At 44.8% G+C, this 21,141-nt stretch overlaps 1 protein-coding gene across 2 annotated transcripts in view; it reads right to left on the bottom strand.

The window, feature by feature from the left end:
• MAP2K5 (mitogen-activated protein kinase kinase 5) overlaps nt 1-21,141 on the bottom strand; it is a 161,287-nt gene that overhangs the window by 81,376 nt on the left and 58,770 nt on the right. For both annotated transcript variants that reach the window (XM_068143548.1, XM_068143547.1), the window contains exons 11-13: nt 21,044-21,125; nt 17,546-17,607; nt 10,453-10,501 (exon numbers count right to left, since the gene is read on the bottom strand). In XM_068143548.1, the coding sequence (XP_067999649.1) occupies nt 10,453-10,501; nt 17,546-17,607; nt 21,044-21,125 (193 nt within the window). The remainder of the gene's footprint in view (nt 1-10,452; nt 10,502-17,545; nt 17,608-21,043; nt 21,126-21,141) is intronic.

The raw sequence follows: 21,141 nt of genomic DNA, 5'->3' as shown, positions 1-21,141 counted from the left end.
TGTCCAGCCATTAACCCAGCACTGCCAGGTCCCCATTAAACCATGTCCCTCAGCACCACATCTACCGACATATTGTCCTAGAGATGTATCACATCTACAGAGATCATTACAAACATTGGCATGACGGATTTGAGTAGGAAATATTTCAAAGATAGATTGCAAATGCAACCTCTGCTTTGTTACAGTAGCACAGACAACATGAGAGCTGTCCCTCTTGAATACTGATGAACCTTGTTATTAAATCACAGAATCATTTAGGTTGGAAAAACCCCTTAAGATCATCAATGCCAAATCTGTAGGTGATACCAGACTGAGAGGGACAGCAAGTGCACTGAAGGATGAGGCCTAGAATTCAAAGTGATTTTGACAAATTGGACAATAAGACTGAAAAAATAAGATGGCATTCAATAGGGACAAGTGGAAGCACCACGTTTAGTCAGGGATTAACCAACTGCATAAAGATGGGATTAAACAACTGCCTGGAGTGGAGGCTGGAGTAGGTCTTCAGAAAAGGCTCTGCAGATAATGGCACAAAGTGGAAATGGCAGAGAAGGCACAAACTCCATCACTGGACACTTCAGGAACAAGCCAAAAGCAACACTACAAATGGTGAAGCCTGGTTTTGGATCACGGGATAGCCAGGCTGACCTTATAAGCTTCACTCCAGCCCTGCAGCCTTGTACTCTGCCACTGCAATGAACCCTGTCTCCCTCTAACAGTCCTTACTTAATTCCATATTCTCTGAATATTGCAAATACAGAAGTGTCCCACACAAACACCTGTAGATAGGAACACAGGGAAAACACAAACACAGGAACACATCTGAGCCTCCTCCTGCCCGAAGAACATAGCCAGTGCAGCTCTGTTCTTCTGCCCACCAGTATTTCAGCCTTCACCCCCATGGCTTCTGCTGCATAAAATGGCTCCAATCTCACAGTTTTAAAGCTTTCAGGACCTTAGAATCATAAAACCATTAAGGCTGGAAAAGACCTCTAAGTTCCTCAAGTCTAACTGTCAACTCAACAGCACCATATCCACTAAACTGTGTCCAAAATGCCATGTCTAGATATTTAGAGTGGTTTGGGTTGGAAGAGGTATTAGAGATCATCTAGTCAAACCCACTTGCCATGGGCAGGGAGACCTTCCACTACCCCAGGTTTCTTGAAGATCCATCCAACATATCCTCAAACATTTCCAGAGAGAGGGAATTCACAGCCCCTCTGGGCAACCTATTCCAATGTGTCACCACCCTCACAGTAAAGAATTCCTTCCTGACACCCAATCTAAATCTCCACTCTTTCAGTTTAAAACTTGCTCATCGATCCCCAGTTCTGAACTGGAATGAGGATCTAAATCAAAATGTTGCCATGAAAAGGGCTGTGGAGAGCAGGAGGTCCAAATAGCTCCAGGTCTTTCCTTTGGCAACCACCTTCACAGAGGTTAAGTGGCAGCAATGCCTTAAAACTACCATAAATCCTGCTCCAGCAAGCAAAGCATAGATGTCCATGTAAAGGCAGGTTGTCAGTGCAGAGACCTTAATGCTGACTCCCCTCCTGTGCCAGAAGATGCTGGTACAACTCTGCTGCATACTGTAAAACCCACATCTCACTGAACATCTAGCCTCATGGCACTGCGGAAAACATTGAGCATCTTTCCTGTTTCAGGCATGCCAGTGAGAAAGCGTAACATGAGCATTATGGGCTGGCTTAAACTTGGGAAGATTAGAGCACAGTGGCTTTGCCTAATCACTGCTTTCTTCTGTCAAAATGGATTAAAAGCAATAGCTTCTCTCTCTGCCTTCTTTAAAAGTGAACACTAGTTGGGTGCAGATGGATGAAACCCAACTAGAAAAGAACCTAATTTTGTTTATCATTAAGTTTGCCTTGGTTTAGCAGATGTTTGCTGGTACCACAGTAGCCTGCTTAATTTGTCTCTGTAATGTAGAAATGGATAACCTCAATTTAGAAGCTGATTAAATACTTTCTGATATTTGAGCTAAAAATCCAGTTTAAAACAGGGGAGCATTCACTAGCAGGTGATACAGCTGAAGTGGGTCTGTATGGTTTAAGTATCAATATTGCCTGTGATTTGCAGTTTCCCCCCAAAGACAGAAGAAAGACCAGTCACAAGTGTTTCCATTGTACTACAGCACCCACAGACTGTGTGCATCCCCTTCTACACCTTGTTTCCACAATTCAGTCCCTGTGCTGTATTTCTGAAGGATATTCTGATTGATTTTCTGACTTTCCACCCTGGGTGATGAGACAAAGCATCATCACAGAGCAACCCAGAGTCACAAAATCCCCTGCATGCTTCCCAACAACATTTTAGGAATGCTTTTGAGCTAAAACTTCAGGAAGACTCAGGTATTTGCTTGTGGTATCCCACACTCCTCTCTGGGTTGAGTGACTACTAAATCCACCCAGCCATGCTGAGTGCAGCAGCAGGCTCTGTCCTGGACCCAGAGGAGATCTGTTGTTGCTCAGTAATCCTGTTTAACCTGCTTTCTAATTATATGACAGCCAACAGAGCTGCCTCATTACGAGGCTTGGGCTGGACTGTAATCAACTAAAGAGCAAGATGCAACTACACACAGAGAAAATCCCACCACCTTGCACCATGAGTCCAGCAGCTGATAGCCCTGACCTGAAGACTGCAGTGCAGCCAGGTTCTTGCTTTAATTGTAAAGGTTTTATCAAAAATAATTAATAACCAAATGCAGAGGAGAGACTTTAGTGCAATACAGCTGGAAAGAGGTTTGTAGGATCAGCTCAACTGTGGCACTCTTGCACGAAGCAAAATTCCTTCACTCTGAGTGGAGGGTCTGGGAAGGCAGAAGGAAGCTCTAAGCTTGAAACATCATTGCTGGCCTCATGGAAAGTGATGATAAGGCAACATGCACACAGCTGAAATGTTCCTTCTATAAGGACTCAAACATGTCATGAGCTCAGAGGAAGAGGCAGGGTGGTCTCCAAGTGCAATCCACAAGACCTTGTTCTCTTAAGAGGACTCACCAAAGGAAAACATCACGTCACATTTGTCCCTTGTCCTGCCAAAGAGCCAAAGCTCTACCCAGCCATCAACTTGAGTCACTGGGGATCTGCAGACCACATCTCCCCTTCCCACCACATAGAATCACAGAACTGATGAGGTTTGAAAAGACCTCTGAGATCATCAAGTCCAACCACTCACCTAAAGGTCACAATGCCACCACTACTGCTAAGCTATTACCACTAAACCACATCCCTCAGCATCATACCCACATGGCTTTTAAATCCCTCCAGGGATGGTGGCTCTACCACCTTCCTGGGCAGCCTGTTCCTGTGCCTGAGAACCTCTTCTGGGAATAAATTTTTCCTAATATCCAACCTGAAGCTCCCTTGGTGCATGGGATGTGACAGTAAGCTAATGTAATTAAAACCCCATGTTAATTCATCAAGATCCTGAAATCCTTCCACAAACAAAATGAAATGAAAAAAAAAAGAGAAGAAAATCCTTAAAAGAAGAAAAGCAAATCTGGGATCAGCCTATAAAGGAAGGGAAGAGTTGGGGACAAGCTGTAGCCAAACAAGCACCTCATGAAAACAATTACTCTCTGACCTAAGACAACTGATATAAATATTTGCTATGAATTCCAACAGTTTTGTTGGTTTCATCAAGGGAAAAAAGTGACAATCCTGGGCAAAACCCAACCAACCAAAAAAAATATCACTTCACAAACGATCTCATCTTGAACAGTGGGGAGAATAGAACAGAATAGACCAGACCAGGTTGGAAGAGACCTTCAAGATCATCGCGTCCAACCTATCATCCAACACCACCTAATCAACTAACCCATGGCACCAAGCACCCTGTCAAGTCTCCTCCTGAACACCTCCAGTGATGGTGACTCCACCACCTCCCCGGGGAGCCCATTCCAAGGGGCAATCACTCTCTCTGTATAGAACTTCTTCCTGACCTCCAGCCTGAACCTCCCCTGGCGCAGCCTGAGACTGTGTCCGCTTGTTCTGGTGCTGGCTGCCTGGGAAAAGAGACCAACCTCTGCCTGTCTACAACCCCCCTTCAGGTAGTTGTAGAGAGTGATAAGGTCACCCCTGAGTCTCCTCTTCTCCAGGCTAAGCAGCCCCAGCTCCCTCAGTCTCTCCTCATAGGGCTTGTGTTCCAAGCCCCTCACCAACTTTGTTGCCCTTCTCTGGACACCTTCCAGCAAGTCAACCTCCTTCCTAAACCCACCCAATCAGTAAATTAGCCTTTCTGTTTCATAAACTGCTCCAGTTAATGGGTTAAACATATTTTTTTTGAGGGAGGGGTTGGAAAACAAATGTGCATAAATAATGTTCTGCACCATCTGCTTGTGATTAATATTACTCTTCAGAAGTGAAAGAATTTAAACAAGAGCCAAAAGGGGTCATTATGCTCCCATTACCAGTGCTTGCTTAATACAAATGATTTCTATGAAGCATCATTACAGAGGAGGAACAAGTCCTCTTTATGATAGATATTCCCAAGTCCTTTCACCCCTCTGCAAACAAATGGGACCTCTAAGCTCTCATGTACTGCTAAACACAACTGTCAGAGGTCCAGCGTTTTAAATACCAAACATTTCACTCATCTTCTTTTACTGAACAGCAAAAAGATTAATGACTGGGGGAGGGGGACACACACACACACACCACCAACCAACACCTATTTAAAAGCTGTCTCTTGACTTTCTGTGTTTTAAATCCATAAAACCACCACACACCGGGTTCAAGGGAGAAAAAAAGAGATAGGAAAGCGGGGTTTGAGCTGCAGATAGCTCACAGAACATTGCTGCCAGCAAAGTGAAGCTGCTGGAAGAATGGAGATAATTCCTGTTGTAATGGCCTACCAGCATGACTTTTGTGCAGGTTGTGATTTATTTGGTTTTAAATAAGTATAAGTGGTCCATGAGAGTGCATCTGCGTGCTGAACTACACAGATTTGTAAGTACACACACAGAGAGCCTAGTAGTTTTGTTTGTGCTTTACTGTATGTGGCACCAGCACTGATTGTTTCTTACAAAGCTGAATATAAAAAGAAGGGGGAAATGTCAAACAAGCTGCTCTGGGCATCATTGATGAAATCCCCATCAAACCAGTTACTGCTGAATTCCTAGAATTCCAGAATGGTAGGGGCTGGAAAGAAACTCTGAAGATCACAGAATTATTAAGGTTGGAAAAGACTTCTAAGAGCATCGAGTCCAACCTTCTACCCAACACCTCCATGACCACTAGGCCATGTTGCCAAGTGCTACATCCACAGCTTTCTTGAATGTCTCCAGGGTGATTCCACCACCTCCCTGGGCAGCCTGTTCCAGTGCCTGACCACTCTTGCAGCAAAAAAATTCTTCCCAATATCCAACCTAAACTTCCCCTGGCATGGCTTGAGGCCATAAAGATCAACCAGTGGGGATCTGGTCTTGTTTGTACTTTACTAGTGCCTGTCCTATCGACCAGTACTCCTCAGCTCCAGCTGAGAATCCAGGTGGATTCTGAAAGTATCCAGAGAAGTAGACTCCACAATCTCTTTAGATAGCTTGGTCCAGGCCTCCAGCACTCTTAAAGTGAAGCAGTTCTTCCTGATGTTTAAGTTAAATCTCCTGAATGCCCTTTGCCCCTTGTTCTGTCACTGGGCACCACTGAAAAGAGGCCAGCCCCATGCTCTTCACCTCCACCCTTCAGATATTTATATGCATTGGTAAGATTCACTCTTCTCCAGGCTAAAGAGTCCTGTAGTTTCACCATACTTAATCCAAATATGTGGCGCTCTCAGGCTGGTTTGAGTTGAAAAGGACCTTTAAAGGTCATCTAGTCCAACCCCACTGCAGTCACAGGGTCATCTGCAACTAGAGCAGGTTGCTCAGAGCTCCAAACAACCTGACCTAGAATGGTTCCAGGAATGGGGCATCTCCCACCTCTTTGGACAACCTGGGCCAGTGTCTCACCACACTCAACATCAAAAATGTCTCCCTTTTATGTGGTACAAATCTCACTCTTTTAGCTTTAAAACCATCACCCCTTGTCCAGCTCATTGATCTGCTCAACATCATGTGTATCAGAGTCCCAGACTGGTGAGGGTTGGAAGTGACTTCTGAAGATCATAGAATCAACCTGTCACCGCAGACCTCATGACTAGACCATGGCACCAAGTGCCACATCCGATCCCCTCTTGAACACCTCCAGGGATGGTGATTCCACCACCTTCCTGGGCAGCACATTCCAATGGTGAACGAGTGAAGAACTTTCTCCTCACCTCGAGCCTAAGCTTCCCCTGGTGCAGCTTGAGACTGTGTCCTCTTGTTCTGGTGCTGGTTGCTGGGGAGAAGAGACTAACCCCCTCCTGGCTACAACCCTCCCTTCAGGGAGTTGTAGAGAGCAATAAGGTCTCCCCTGAGCCTCCTCTTCTCCAGGCTAAACAATCCCAGCTCCCTCAGCCTCTCCTCACAGGGCTGCACTCAAGGCCTCTCACCAGCCTTGTTGCCATTCCCTGGACATGTTCAAGTACCTCAATGTCCTTCTTAAACTGAAGGGCCCAGAACTGGACACAGTACTCAAGGTGTGGCTTAACCAGTTGCTGATCTAGTCCAACCCTGCCTTGCTACAAAGCAAATCAGAGAACACTTCCAAACCTCTGACACAAACATAAAACCTGGTCAGAAGCCGAGGTGCCCAAGGTGTGCAATCCGTACCGGCCCCCAGTATAGACGGATACAGATCAGTCCAATGAAACCCCAGTGGGCAACATTGATTTCATACGTTTCCTTTAATAAGGAGGTGTGAAGAGAGAAGACAACACCAGATAAAATGCATAGGGTCTATACTTATTCTTGAACTTAACAGATCTTTTTGATTTTTTTTGGGGGGGGTTTGTCTTTATACAAACTTTGACTTTGTACATGATTAGACTTGTTTAATTGCTAATTCTGTTTTAAATCTAAGTTAATTTCTCATTACCCTTCCATTTCTACTTCTTATCCTCTGGGGAAAAGAGCACACTTATCATTGGGACATTCTCACATCTTCCAAAGGAGTGGGGTAGGTGTTAATCTTATGTTTATGTTTGATGTGGGTGTGATGGCTACGACTACAGCTTTGGGTTTATTAATATGCACGGCTATCACCTCATTAGTTGCGAGGTTTGTTTTGAAGTTAAGCTGTAATATTTGCTGCAATGTCTGATCTGCAATAAAAGACTTGCTCATTGTTTGTTTCCTTTGCTTTAATCCAGGCTCTAGTCACAAAACTGTCGTTGCTGCACTGCCTCACACAGCTCCCTCGCCATCACTGCTTCTTCACCTTTCTTGGTGGAAATTCTTGACTTCTTAGCCTACACCAGCTCCCAGCACCGTTTGCTCTACACAAAACAGCAAGGAAGTCAGGGTTAAATTCTCTTTCCTTTACCTCTAATGCATTAAACCCAGCAGACAGCTGAAGGAGATGACTTTGAGAAATAGGCAGCTTCCTTGCATTGCATTATTCTGCATCTGTGTTGAAGGAACAGAAACACACATACATCTTCTCTGTCTTAAAAATGAGGACAGAGGAACACTGAAAACCAGCCCCTTGAGGAAACTCTGCTGAACCCTGGAATGCTTCTTAGCAACCCTGGGATGCTAGTTAGCAATTCATGGAATGCTTGTTTTCAACCCACAGAATGCTAGTTATAAAACTCTGGAATTCTAGTTATCAACCCCTGGAATGCTAGTTAGCAACCACCTGGAATTCAAGTTATCAACCCCCAGAATGCTACTTTTCAAGCCCTGGAATGACAGCTGTCCCCTCCATAGCTTTCTGCAGTGCTGTTCTCACCTTAGTCAATCCAGCAACAGACCAAGGCCAGCAAAAAAGAGCTGAAGTGTGATGAAAAATCAGTTTCTGTGTTTTTCTTTAGACCACAGCAAGAACCCTCAATAATTCATCAAGAGCTCTGAGCTGCTCTTCAATCAAGGCAATGAAGCCCATGGAGAAAGGGAGACTGCGTTTTACCGGCAAAGCAAAAATCAGACCCGGGTTCTAAATTTAACAGCAGCAGAAAATGTTACAGTTACAGTATTTGTGCCCAGCCACAATGCTCTCCCCAAATCACATTCAGTAGGTGGCCAGAATCTTTAATGTAAAGAGAAAAAAACCAACAAACTAAAATCCCCAGACCTGCTTTTTGTTTTGGGGATGCTACAAAAAAGCATGGCACAGGCTGTGTGTGAGGTGATACCCAGCCAGGGAAGTTCCAGCTGCCTTTTCTTTTGTATTTATTCTGACAATTGCTAGGGCAGCTATGCACTGTTCATCCTCTCACCGTGAGCAGATGGAGCTGCTAAATCTCTCTGTCTGGCAGCATTCAGGGTAGTAGGTGAAATGTTTAAACCATCATCAGAACTGGAGCCTCCTTGGTAACCTGTGTGCGCACTGGGCTCGACATGGACTCTGGGTTATTTCTGTTCCTTTAGTCCAGCCACTGCAGAGTCAAACACGCCAGCAAGCCTTAGCACTTCACTCACCCTCTAAGCAGGGGTAACAAACCCAGGTCCTTACTTGATTTCTACTCATTTTCTGGCCACAGCTCTGTTTCTCCCACCCAGGACTGAGCCTCTGCTCTCAAGTCAGCAATCTTCCAACAAGGAGATGCTGTGAGACCAAGAGGAATTGAAGCTGGTGCTCTGCTGCACAGGACATAACAAAAGGCAGGATCAATGTCCTCCACTACAAACTCTCCCCAAAAGCCTGAGGACAGGCTGAGCCTAAGCTCCAAGGAGGGACAGGACCTCAATACATACTGATAATTAGTGTTTCCCATCAGCTTCTTCTCCTCACTCAGCACAGATTTCTGGAGAACTCTCCAGTCTCTCCTTGCACAGATCACACCAGGACGCCGGGTGCCTCATCCAGGTATAGTGCCTGTGTACTTGGCACTGGTGAGGCCACACCTTGACTACTGGGTTCACTTTGGGGTCCCTCATTACAAGAACACCACCAACACCTGCTGGAAGGGCAACAAAGCTGTTGAAGGGTCTAGAGCAGAAGCCTTTTGAGGAGTGGCTAAGGGAGCCAGGATTATTTAGTCTGGAGAAGAAAAAGCTGAGAGGAAACCTCATTGCTCTCTACAACTTCCTGAAAGCAGGCTGGAGCCAGGGAGGAGCTGGTCTCTTCTCCCAAGGAACCAGCGACAGGACAAGAGGCAATGGCCTGAAATTGTGCCAGGGGAGGTTTAGGTTGGATATTAGGTAAAATTTCTTTCCTGCAAGAGTGGTTAGGCATTGGAACAGGCTGCCCAGGGAGGTGGAGCAGTCACCATTCCTGGAGGTGTTCAAGACACGTGTGGACACGGCTCGGGGGGACATGGTTTGATGGCCATGGTGGGGTTGGGTTGATGGTTGGACTCGATGATCTTGGAGGTCTCTTCCAACTGAAGCAATTCTATGTTTCTAGCACCTTGCCCAGAGCCTCATGAGTACTTCAGCCACTCCTAGGTGGTTTGCAACTTAACATTTTCTACGTGTCTCTCTCTACTTTACACTTCTCTTTCAATCACAACTGATGTCGGTTACTGCACGCTCCCACTGTGCAGGCGGGCTGAGCGAGCAGATGGGTTAAATTAAACAGGATTGTTAGCAACATTAGGAACCAGAGCAGTTACTTTCAGACACTTTAGAAACATTATAAATGTAATGAGTTCCTTTTTCTCCTTTTTTTTTACCTCCTTTTTTTTTGGGGGTGGGGTGGGGGGTGCTGGTGCTGGTGCGGGGGGGAAGGGCTTCTTTGTTCTTTAAACAGCATTTTCCACTGCTTCCAGAACTGAGTTTGGTTTTGAAAGCTCTTGTGTGTTTGAGTTAAGCCACCACAGCAAATAATTTTTAACCCAAATGTAACAATTTTTAAAAAGCAAGAAATAATTTGAGAAGTTTAAAACAGTACAGGTTAACTTCAGGATGGAAAATAAACAGCAAAAAAAACCCCAGCATGTTTAAAGTTTAATTATTCATGAGCAGAGGATAGCAGGTGATTGTTTTAGAGGTCTGAGACTCTACCCCAATGCTCATGGCTGCCATGTGAGAGTTCTGAAGTACATAAGAAAATTCTTTATGTATCTTCTTTTCAGCACTAGTCAAACATCTGATTTTTGCCCTGCTGAATTTTCTGCCTTGCTGATTTTTCTGCTGGGCACCTGTTTGTAATCCTGAGCAGCTAAATCTCAGTAAAACTCATTTCTCTCTTTTGTCTTTTTCTTTAAGGGGAGGAAAGAGGGTAATAAAAAGAGAACAGCAGTAAAAATATTTTATCAGACAATCTGCAAGGATAATGAGTAAGATTCACTCTGCATTATTCCACTGGAATCAAACCAGATGTTAGGATGGTCTGCTGTCTCTCTAGAAAGCGTTGTTAAAATAAATTAATAGGATATTTCACTGGAAAACAGAAAGCATCTGTTACTCACCTCTGTGTAGAATCTTTAGACTCCATAAATAGGTAAGGCCTTTCACAACCTGAAGGGAAAAAAAAACAACAACAGATATTAAAGACTCCTGGTAAGAAACTCTGCACACCTCAGCTGGTGCTGAGTCATTAAAGACACGAGTTCCAATGAAAAAGGGGAAAGAGGAGACAAATCACTCTTTCCAAAAGGGTCCAGATAAACCCCTGCTGCCAAGCACACTACCTGGCAACAGGCTCTTTTAGAACACACAAATAAGCTTCTTCCAAGGATCTGTTAGTTGCCCTTATGCTGAATCCCTTTAGGCACTGCAGTGTATTCTTAATGCATTTATCTTTGCCGGGGAGTCAAAAATCATGTAGTGATTAAAAGCCTTGTGCAATGATTTGTCTTCTTGCAACAAAAGCCACCCTACGAAATGAATGCCCAGGAAATACAATCCCAAACAGACTCTTCCACTTCATCCTCTCTTTCCCTCTTCTTCCATTTGGTGCAGCTGTACCTTTCCCTCCTTTTCTTCCTATGTTTTTATTTACTCAATGCAAATGCAGAACATTCTAGTGGTCATGGTGGTGTTAATAGAAGGTTGCACTTCATGATCTTAGAAGCCTTTTCTAAGCTTAATGATTCTCTGATTCTTGAGCTGTACAAGTTGTCTCATTAACCCATCCTAGACCAAACAAAAGTCTTACTGTACCCCATAGTACCAGAAAGTATCATCGTGACCACTAAAAAGGTAAGATTTGTGGCAGACTTTGGTGTGCTGCTGCAGAATTTGCTCCTTCCTCTCCCTAAGCCTCCCTTGGCACCATTTCAGGCCACTTCCTCTCGTTCTATCACCTCACACTAGGGAGAAGAGACTGAACCCCAAACATAACAAGTCCCTCAGTCAACTCCCCAAGAAAGCAGGTGGGTGGCTCAAGTTACTCTCTCTGCAGGTTTGGTTTCTGTAAGGTACTTAAACCCCCAAACTTGCATTTTTAACACAGCATTCCCCCACCTAGATTTACTACTCCTGCAAGCCCAGAGAATTAACAAATGCTGTAACCAAAACCAACATCAGGTTGAGGTTGAACAGGTTGCCCAGAAATGTGGTTGAAGTCACACTCCTGGAGACATTTAAGGTCAAACTCGATGTGACCTGAGTAACCTGATCTAGTTGATGTCCCTGCTGACTGCAGAGGGGTTGAAGAAGATGACCTTTGAGGGACCATGCCAGCCTGATGCATTCTGTGATTGTGAATTGAGCTGATCAGTGTAATCTGTATCTCTTTTGTAAAGCAAATAATTATAGAGCCACAGAATGGTTTGGGTTGCAAGGGACCTTAAACATCACCTTGTTCCAACCCCATTGCCACAGGCAGGGACACCTCCTGCTAGATCAGGTTCCTCATAAGCCCCATCCCAACGATTCTGGATCTCCTAGAGTATACTGCTCTAGGTGGTAAATCCTCCCTGGTGAACTCATACAGCAACTATCTCATAGTCTCAGACGGTAATTACCTGCTCCAAAAAGCCTTAGCCAAATTCTGCATGCCCAGCAGTGTGGCCTTGCTCACAGTAGCCTTCCAAAGAGCAAACCAGGCAAATTCTACTTACACAGCATTTTGACAGATGAATAATAATAATAAAAAAGCATTGATGCAAAAATAAAGAAAGGGGGTGCAATATTTCAGGCTCCTCCTGATGGTGAAGGTGACCTGAGACCAGTAAGCTTCTTTGATTATTAAAGATCTATTTAGCCTACTTTAAAAAAAAAAATCTTTAAAACCACTAGAAAATGTTTATTTTATGAATGCATGATAGAAAGAAAGGAAATATTTCCTGGGGAGGGAGGGAGAAATCAACATCTGTGAGTGATTTGACATCTTCATTGTGGAAGTTGTGCTGGAGAAGCAGTTACAATAGACATGCTAGTAAACAAACCCTCCCATCCAGATTCCCTCAGTGTACAAAGGAATGAAAAGAGTTTTTCCCTTTATCCTGGGCTGCAAACATGTGCAGAGGAGACACTCAGATGGACTCATCCTGCTGTAAAGGGCTGTTACTCCCTTCCCTTACATTTGCCTATTAAGGAAGGACTCTTAAGTACTAAATATTATTCTAAAATGATGCTGGAGGAGGGTATCTTTTGATTGAACATCTAGCAGGAATTATTGGTATTCAGTAAAGTAGGTTTTACAACAATGACTTGACAAAGCCTTGACACAAAAAGTACTTCTACCTGCTGTCAATCACTCACTCTCTTGACAGTTCAAGTGCACATCCTTTCAGGGAGAACTTCAATCAACATTAGCACTCAAAATACAGTGCACAATGTCACTGCTTCAGAAATTGAAGTGAAAATAAATGTGTGAAGTGGCAAGCAAAGGTAGAAGAGATTTCACATGGGCAGACCCAAATAAGCACACACCAGTGTGAAAACAGGAGCCACCACAGCACCGTTTTAGGGCTCCCAAGATAATGCTTTCCTTTGGAAAAACACACCTTGTGCTCTTCACACAAAGAGCACAAGGAAGAAGAGAGATTTCTCCTTCTTATTGACACTGCCTTGTAGAGGCAACCAGGATGAATTTTAAAATGAAATCAGAGATCCCACAGCTTCTTGGAGAGCTAAATCTCAGCACAATCTGCTTTTCTCTTACCACTTTATCCTGCCCTCAACAAAGTGTTTCTCCTTAAGGCCTGGAAAATGCTCTCACTGAATGGTAAGGGTTGGAAGGGACCTCTGGAGATTGAACCCACCCCCACTGAAAGGCAGGTTTATCTAGAGCAAGTCACACAGGAACACATCCAGGTGGGTTCTGAATGTCTCCACAGATGGAGACTCCACCACTCTCTGGGCAGCCTGTTCCAGCACTCTGCCAACCTCGAATTAAAGAAGTTCCGTCTCATGTTCAGATGGAACTTCTGATGCTCCAGTTTGTGTCCATCACCCCTTGTCCTGTCACTGGGCACCACTGAACAAAGTCTGGTCCCATCCTCCTGACACTCACCCTTGAAGTATTGATTAGCATTGATGAGATTCCCCCCTCAGTCTTCTCTTCTCCAGGCTAAAAAGCCGCAATCCTCTCAGTCTTTCTTCATAAGAGAGATGTTCTAGTCCCCTCCTCCTTTAAGGATTTAATTTCTCTGTCTTGTTTGATTTCTACCATTCTCTCTTTCAGCCACAAACCTCTCTGCTACTCTCTACTCCTCAAAATAAAAAAAAATAACCATGACTATAATAGTCAGCAATACATTCCTGCTACTGCAGCTTGAGAGTTCATTGTCCCTCACAAGTAATGGTAACCACCTACTGGAAAATGAATAACAAAAAAGCAGAAGAACACTGTGGTGTTCTGGGCTTCCCAGCTCAAAAGAGACAAGCAACAACTGGGGAGAGTCCAGTGGAGGCTCTGAAGATGCTCAAGGGCCTGGAGCATCTCTGTGAGGAGGACATTCTGAGAGCTCTGGGGCTGTTGAGTCTGGAGAAGAGCAGCCTGAGAGGGGATCTGCTCAGTGCTCAGCAAGAGCTAAAGGGTGGGGGGCAAGAGGATGGGGCTGGAATCTTTTCAGTGGTGCCCACTGAAATGAAAAGAAATGAGGCAAGAAAATCATCCAGCCGGAGTGAGAGGAATGCTGGGGTGCTGCTAAAGTCTGTATGTGCCTGCAACATTTTCCTCTGGAAACAGCTTCATCTAAAAACTTCTACCAATACACCAAAAGGATGTCCTAATTAACAGATGTGCAGGTCACACATATTATTAAGGAGCTTCAATAGACTGGTGCATTGCACGTGTCCTGGGAGAATAAAAGACAAATGACTCTGTGTATGTGGTGCAAAGAAGGCAGAAAGAAAACACACAGACTGGAAAATAAAAGAGACTATGGAAGCTCCAGACTTTGTCCATAAAATGCATGAATACAAGCTCTAGCTTTTGTCTGACACTCTCCTTCTCATCAATACATGACCAGGAATCTTCCAGGCTTTGGGAAACCTTCCCAAGCTGTTCAGGGTGGGGATTGTGGTGTTTGTGTAGAGTACCTGGCAAAAACAGTGCCCCAACCAACAAACTGGGCTGCTGGGCTCTGCTGAAATGTCAGACACCAAGATGCAGGGTTGCCATTTGTGAAGACTTAAAGGAGCCATTCCTGCTGCCACTGATAAATTCCAGAGAAAACAAAGGCTCTCACAGCCTCCTTCCAACAAGCCTACCATGCCAACTGAGCAAAAAACAGCACCAGAGCAGAGGAAGCTGCCAGTGCCGGTTCAGCCTCAGTGCACACCTTCTGTTAGGGAGAAGCAGGAGAAAGGGGCGAGTTCCTTCTCTGAAGGCACCTGCTCCTTTGTTCCCCTCCTTCCTGACCCCCCCTGCACTGCAGTAGGCACAGCACAGGTTCCTAAAGCCACAAATAAAATAACTAGGAAAAGTTAAGTATCAGCTCGCCATCGGTGTCAGGGAGTCACGCTCACTAACTAACAGATTTGTAAAGAGATGACCTGATGGGTGAACAAAAAAAAGAGCCAGCAAGACATAAAGGATGGGGCTGAAGCAGCACCATTATGGATAGGTGAAAAATTGGAAGAGAACATCTGAGAACACCAAGCCAGGTGGGCTGGGGAGGATGGGGGAGAGGAGAGACAAAAGGAAATGATAAGGTAAGTTGGTGTATTAAGTGCACAACATGAAGTGAGAGAAGGAAAAGAAGAAGAAATAAGCATCTGAAGAAATGCTTGAAGGGCCAGCCCAGCATTATTGCACTGCACACATGGTACTCAGCATCAGGAATACGAGGACACTTAGCAACTTTTCATTCATTGCTCAATAGGGAAGAAGAGATGAAACGTTTTTACTCTGAACTAAAGGTGAAAAGCACTCAAACTCCCTAAGAAACTGCTAGGCTATATAATGAACAGATTTGAAGCTACTTAGAGGAAACAGCATCAGAGAAGGATGTTCATCACCCTGGGCAGGCCACACAAATTAAGAGAAAGTAGAGCTGTGAATTACAATGAACAGAGACTAAATAGCTGCCTGTGTTGGATTAAAGGATTTAAATTGTCAGCTTGATGTATAATGAATGTGAAAACCCAGCACTTAATTAAATGGCACATGATAGAATAACTTTGTTATGCTTTAAACTGCTTAAGTTATCAAAGTATTCCTTATATTTAGCAATTGTTTAGCAGTATCTCTCTCCCTTGTGGGATCCACTAAGACATTGGTCATTTACCCTGTCTTCAGCTGTGCCAAAAGATGGACAATTTTTCTTTCTCTTCTCTTCCTTTTGTTCTGTAATTTGAGCTTTCAGGCATGGCTAGTGAATTTGTACCAACACAGCCACTGAATGCTGCTGAGGCACAATGATGGGTTACCAGGAGCTCTAAGGATCCCACTGTCAACTGAGTAGGCATTGGGGGTTGATTGCTCTCCTAGATTACAAACCATCTCCCTCCTCATCACCCCCAAAGAAACAGTTAGCTCTTCAGCCATGCCTGCTCACATGTGAAGGATCCCAGCATTAGGCTGAGGGAGCAGCCTGGACTCAGGCAGCCTTGGTTCAGCCCTAGAGTCCTGTCCCAGGCATGGCTTGTGCAAAGTAACTTCAGCCTCCTCCTTATCACAGAATCACAGAATGATAAGGGTTGGAAGGGAACACTGGAGATCATCTTGTCCAATTCCCAACTTACTTTCCTCAAGGAATAGACCTGCCAGAGGGGAAGGCAGACAATTGTGTTCTGCCATGTAATTTTGGTAAGAAGAACCCACTTAATTTTTCAACCTGGGAATCAAATCTGGGTGCCCAGAATGCAGACAGCTAGAATAGTTAGACAGAAGCAGCAGATGAGGGATTTCCAAAATGGCTAGGGCAGGGCTTCTGAATCACCTTCTAAAAGGAACCTTATAAGAAGAACTGAAAGGTGATTTAAGAGGACTGCTCCACCCTACAAAGGGTAGCTATGAATTGCAGAATTGTTTCAGTTGGAAAACACCTCCAAGATCAAGTTGAAATATTGACCTAACACCACCATGGCCATTAAACCATATCCCAAAGTGCCATGCCTACACATGAAGAAGCATGGCCACACAGTTCTCCAGCAAAGTCATGATGTTTTTCTTATTCCATTCAATTTATCACATCCTTTTACATATCTTGAGCCTCCAGCAACTCATGTGTTGGAAGGTTTTCTCAACCCCAGTGTCCTTGCGCACACAGGATGGTTAGGAAAAGCAGAAGATGGGAAGGACTCTCCATTTCACACACATAGTGAGGACAGATTCTGGAGATGATTTGGTGTCCCATGGGGGCACAGGCATGACATCTGAGATGGGTTAGAATAGAATAGAATAGAACAAACCAGGTTGGAAGAGACCTTCAAGATCATCACATCCAACCCATCAACCAATCCAACCCACCTAAACAACTAACCCATGGCACCAAGCACCCCATCAAGTCTCCTCCTGAACACCTCCAATGATGGTGACTCCACCACCTCCCCAGGCAGCCCATTCCAATGGGCAATCACTCTCTCTGTATAGAACTTCTTCCTAACATCCAACCTGAACCTTCCCTGGCGCAGCCTCAGACTGTGTCCTCTTGTTCTGGTCCTGGCTGCCTGGAAGAAGAGACCAACATCCGCCTGTCTACAACCTCCCTTCAGGTAGTTGTAGAGAGCAGTAAGGTCACCCCTGAGTCTCCTCTTCTCCAGGCTGAGCAACCCCAGCTCCCTCAGTCTTTCCTCATAGGGCTTGTGTACCAAGCACCTCACCAACTTTGTTGCCCTTCTCTGGACACCTTCCAGCAAGTCAACCTCCTTCCTAAACTGAGGGGCCCAGAACTGAACACAGGACTCAAGGTGTGGCCTAACCAGTGCAGTGTACAGGGGCAGAATGACCTCCCTGCTCCTGCTGGCCACACTGTTCCTGAGCCAGGCCAGGATGCCATTGGCCCTCTTGGCTGCCTGGGCACCCTGCAGGCTCATGTTCAGCCTACCATCAACCAGTACCCCCAGGTTCCTCTCTGCCTGGCTGCTCTCCAGCCACTCAGACCCCAACCCCCAAGGTTATGTGCACCACAATAAAATGAAAGACAATAAGAGAAAGGTACTTACAGCTACTGCTATTCTTCCAAGTACGTGCTCTGGAATTTTTCTATAAACATCCAAAGAACCCCCTGCAGGGACAAACAAAATGTGCTGAGGTAATACAAAATGGAATACTGCCCTAGATTTGTAGTCACAAGGGCTTTCTATGCTTTGGTTATTAATAAAAACACCATCAATGATGTAACAGAAAGTGTGTCAGAAAGAACTGACCTTAAAAATTCACCAAACTCCAAACAAATACATGAAATGGGACCCAGGTCTCTTTCTACCCACATTACTTTCCAAATCCAAATGCATGATGTTAGCTCCCAATTCTATGCGCAGACATCAAGGTGAAGTCTCACAACCTGCACCTCACTTCCTATCTCTATTGCTCTTTAAGATCCTCCCAGTTCAGCCTCAGCATTTTGGGAGTTCCTTGGCTTTTTGCTGCTTGCAGGTGCCAAAAGAAAACCAAAATGTGCACTACATGTGCACTACATGTGCAGCTTTTCTCTATGTGTATCCCTAAGCCATGAGTATCCTCTTGACCACTGACAGAGCGGTCAGGCATTGGAACAGGCTTCCCAGGGAGGTGGTGAAGTCCCCATCCCTGGAGGTGTTCAAGGAACATGCAGACATGGCACATGGGGGTGTGGTTTAGTGACCATGGTGCTGTTGGGCTGATGGTTGGATCTGGTGGTCTTAGAGGTCTTTTCCAACTTTAATGACTGTATGATCCCAAAAGACACAAACCCACCTCTATCTAGGTCATTCATGAAGGAAATATCTGTGTTTTGTAATATGGTACAGGACACAACCAGGCAAACAGAGGCATGGGATATGGATTCAGGAATTATATATCAACTCTCCTAAAGCAGTCAAAAGACCTAAAAAATTGTCACTTCAAGCTGTTCATCTGCAGGATGAGAAAGTAATTTTTTCTTATCTTCACCTGCATCCTTGGCAAAGTTTAAAACTTAAAAGCCTGGGGTAGAAAAGAAAAGGCAAGGTCCCTTTATTTGCATTTTGTTCTTCCTTTAAGTAATCGCTGTTGCTTTCTGCCAGAAGGAGAACACAACATGAGGCAGAGCAGAGGTCAGCTCCAGCATAATTCCAAGCAATTTGTGCATGGTCAGTAAATACCAGCGCTGGGCAACATCCCAAGGGATGCATACCCTAAAGGCTTCAATATTTTCACACAAGAATTCAGAAAAGCAAGCATTTCTGTCTGTCATTTTTGAAGATCTCTGAGCTAGGTAGGAGCCTCCAGGCAGATGCATGTTTTGGCATGAGCAGATGCTTCCTTGCTGCCTAGCATGGGCTTGCAAGTCTTGAGTGCAATTGCAAGGACAGGAGAGAGAAAGGGCTAAGAGCCACACAATGTGAGAACAGTAAAGGATTTGTGGGCTTGGCTGAATAAATGTGATCTTCTTTCAACAAAATCTGAGAGAATATTAAGAAATGGGGCACAGAAATGGGGGACAGAGGGAGTAAAAGGAAAAAGAGATAAAACATTAGTAACAGACTATTTTAAGAAGGAGAAACCAAAATGCATCATAAAACCCTAAAGGGCTCTATCCATAGTCCCTGTCAGAGAAAAGCAGCTACTCAATGAAGGGACACATTTGGGTTTAGACATTTTTCCTGCCAGAAAGCCTTCCCCTCACAGCAAAGTATTTGTGAGATCCTTCCTTCTTTATATCCACCTGAACCTGTGGGAAAAACCTGGATGGGGCATAAAATGCTGGCTTGTAAGGAAATTCTGAAGCGAGGAAGAGACTCACAACAAAGTTATGTTAGAAGTTGAGTGCTGTGAAGAAGGTTCTTGCATGCAAGGCATGAAGGAACTGCATCTGTTAGTAGACATACTGAGAGTTCATACACAGAGGGCAGTACCCTGGCCTGTATGAGGAACAGTGTGGACAGCAGGTTCAGGGAAGTGAGTGTCTCCCCTCTACTCAGCACTGGTGAAGCTGCACCTTGAACACTGGGTTCAGTTTTGGGCCTCTTACTACAAGAAGGTGCTAGAGCAGGTCTGGAGAAGGGCAAAGAAGCTGGTGAAGGGTCTAGTGCACAAGACTTGAGGAGCAGCCGAGGGAGCTAGGGTTGTTTAGCCTGGAAAAGATGAGGCTGAGGGAGACCTTCTGGCTCTACAATTCCCTGAAAAGAGGTTGGAGACAGGTAAGAGTCAGTCTCTTCTCCCCAGTGTCAGGTGATAGGACAAGAGAAAATGGGCAGAAATTGTGCCAGGGGAGGTTTAGGTTCGACATGAGGAACAATTTCTTTCCTGCAAGAGTGGTCAGGCATTGGAACAGGCTGCCCAGGAAGGTGGTGGAGTTACCATCCCTGGAGGTGTTCAAGAAATGCATGGCCATGGCTCTTGGGGACATGGTTTAATGGCCATGGCGGTGTTGGGTTGACAGTTGGACTCCACAATCTTAAAGGTCTTTTCTAGCTAAAGCAATTCTATGATTCTATGAAATTTCTGTCATCAGGATATTTTGCCTGCCTTCCCTCCAAGAAGCACAAGATTTCAAAGCAAAGCAGCCACACAGCTCCGCAGTGGCAGATTGTGGGGAAGAGGATACTGTTGGTCTGAAGATTCACACTGGGAGAGGCAAGAGTACACTCAAAAAGCAACTCGGCGCAGGGCTGCTAAACAGCTGTGGTGGAAAATAATTCCTTGCCTTGCAATTAAGAGACTATTTCCACTGAAAACACATAGGACATTGGGTTAATAGATTTCTTTAAAAGAAAATCTGTTTTGGCTATCAAAACAGTAAAAGTGAGGAACAGCTGTTTTCTCAGTGAGGACAGATTGTAAGGAAGGTTCCAATATCAAACCACAAATTAAGCCAGCATTTATTTCTCTTCTATTTACATTTTCCATAAAAGTAAGCGAAGTTACACTGGGGAAGATGCAGCATACCGTGGAGAATGGAACACAGCTCCAGTACTAACCTGGGGTTTTAAAGAACCACCTTCAAAGATCGTAATACTTTACGTTTTCCAGCCGTTCTACCGCATTTTGCTCTGCTCTGGAGAAGCACAGCTTCATATGAGCTTCTCATTTACATACTTAGATCATGGATCACAGAATGGCTTGGAAGGGATCTTAAAGATCACCCAGTTCCAACCCCCTGACCACGGGCAGGGACATCTCACACTAGACCACAATGCCCAAGGCCTCATCTAACCTGGTCCTGGACACCTCCAGGGAGGGGGGCACCCACAACTTCCCTGGGCAACCTGTTCCAGTATCTCACCACCCTTACTGTATAGAATTTCTTCCTAATCTCCAGTCTAAATCTCCCCTCTTCCAGCTGCAATCCACTCCTCCTCATTCTATCACTACAAGCCCTTGTAAAAAGTCCCTTCAGGGCTTTCTTGTAGGCTCCCTTCCTGCTGGAAGGCCATTATAAGGTATCCCTGGAGCCTTCTCTTCTCCAGTACCAACAGCCCCAACTCTCATAAGCTGTCCCCACACTCAGCAACCAAAAGCAGACTCAATACACAACTTACCATCCATGAACTCTGTACACAGGGAAATTCTGTTTTCTACAAAAAAAGCACCATAAAATCCTATGATATATGATGAGTCACACTGGGGAAAGAAAGGA

This window comes from Melanerpes formicivorus, unplaced genomic scaffold (genome assembly GCF_026170545.1).
Source record: "Melanerpes formicivorus ecotype bairdi unplaced genomic scaffold, bMelFor1.0.p_v2 SCAF_10, whole genome shotgun sequence".
Lineage (NCBI taxonomy): Eukaryota > Metazoa > Chordata > Aves > Piciformes > Picidae > Melanerpes > Melanerpes formicivorus.
The sequence above is the reverse complement of the archived record's forward strand: the minus strand, read 5'-3'. Positions and strand labels throughout refer to the sequence as shown.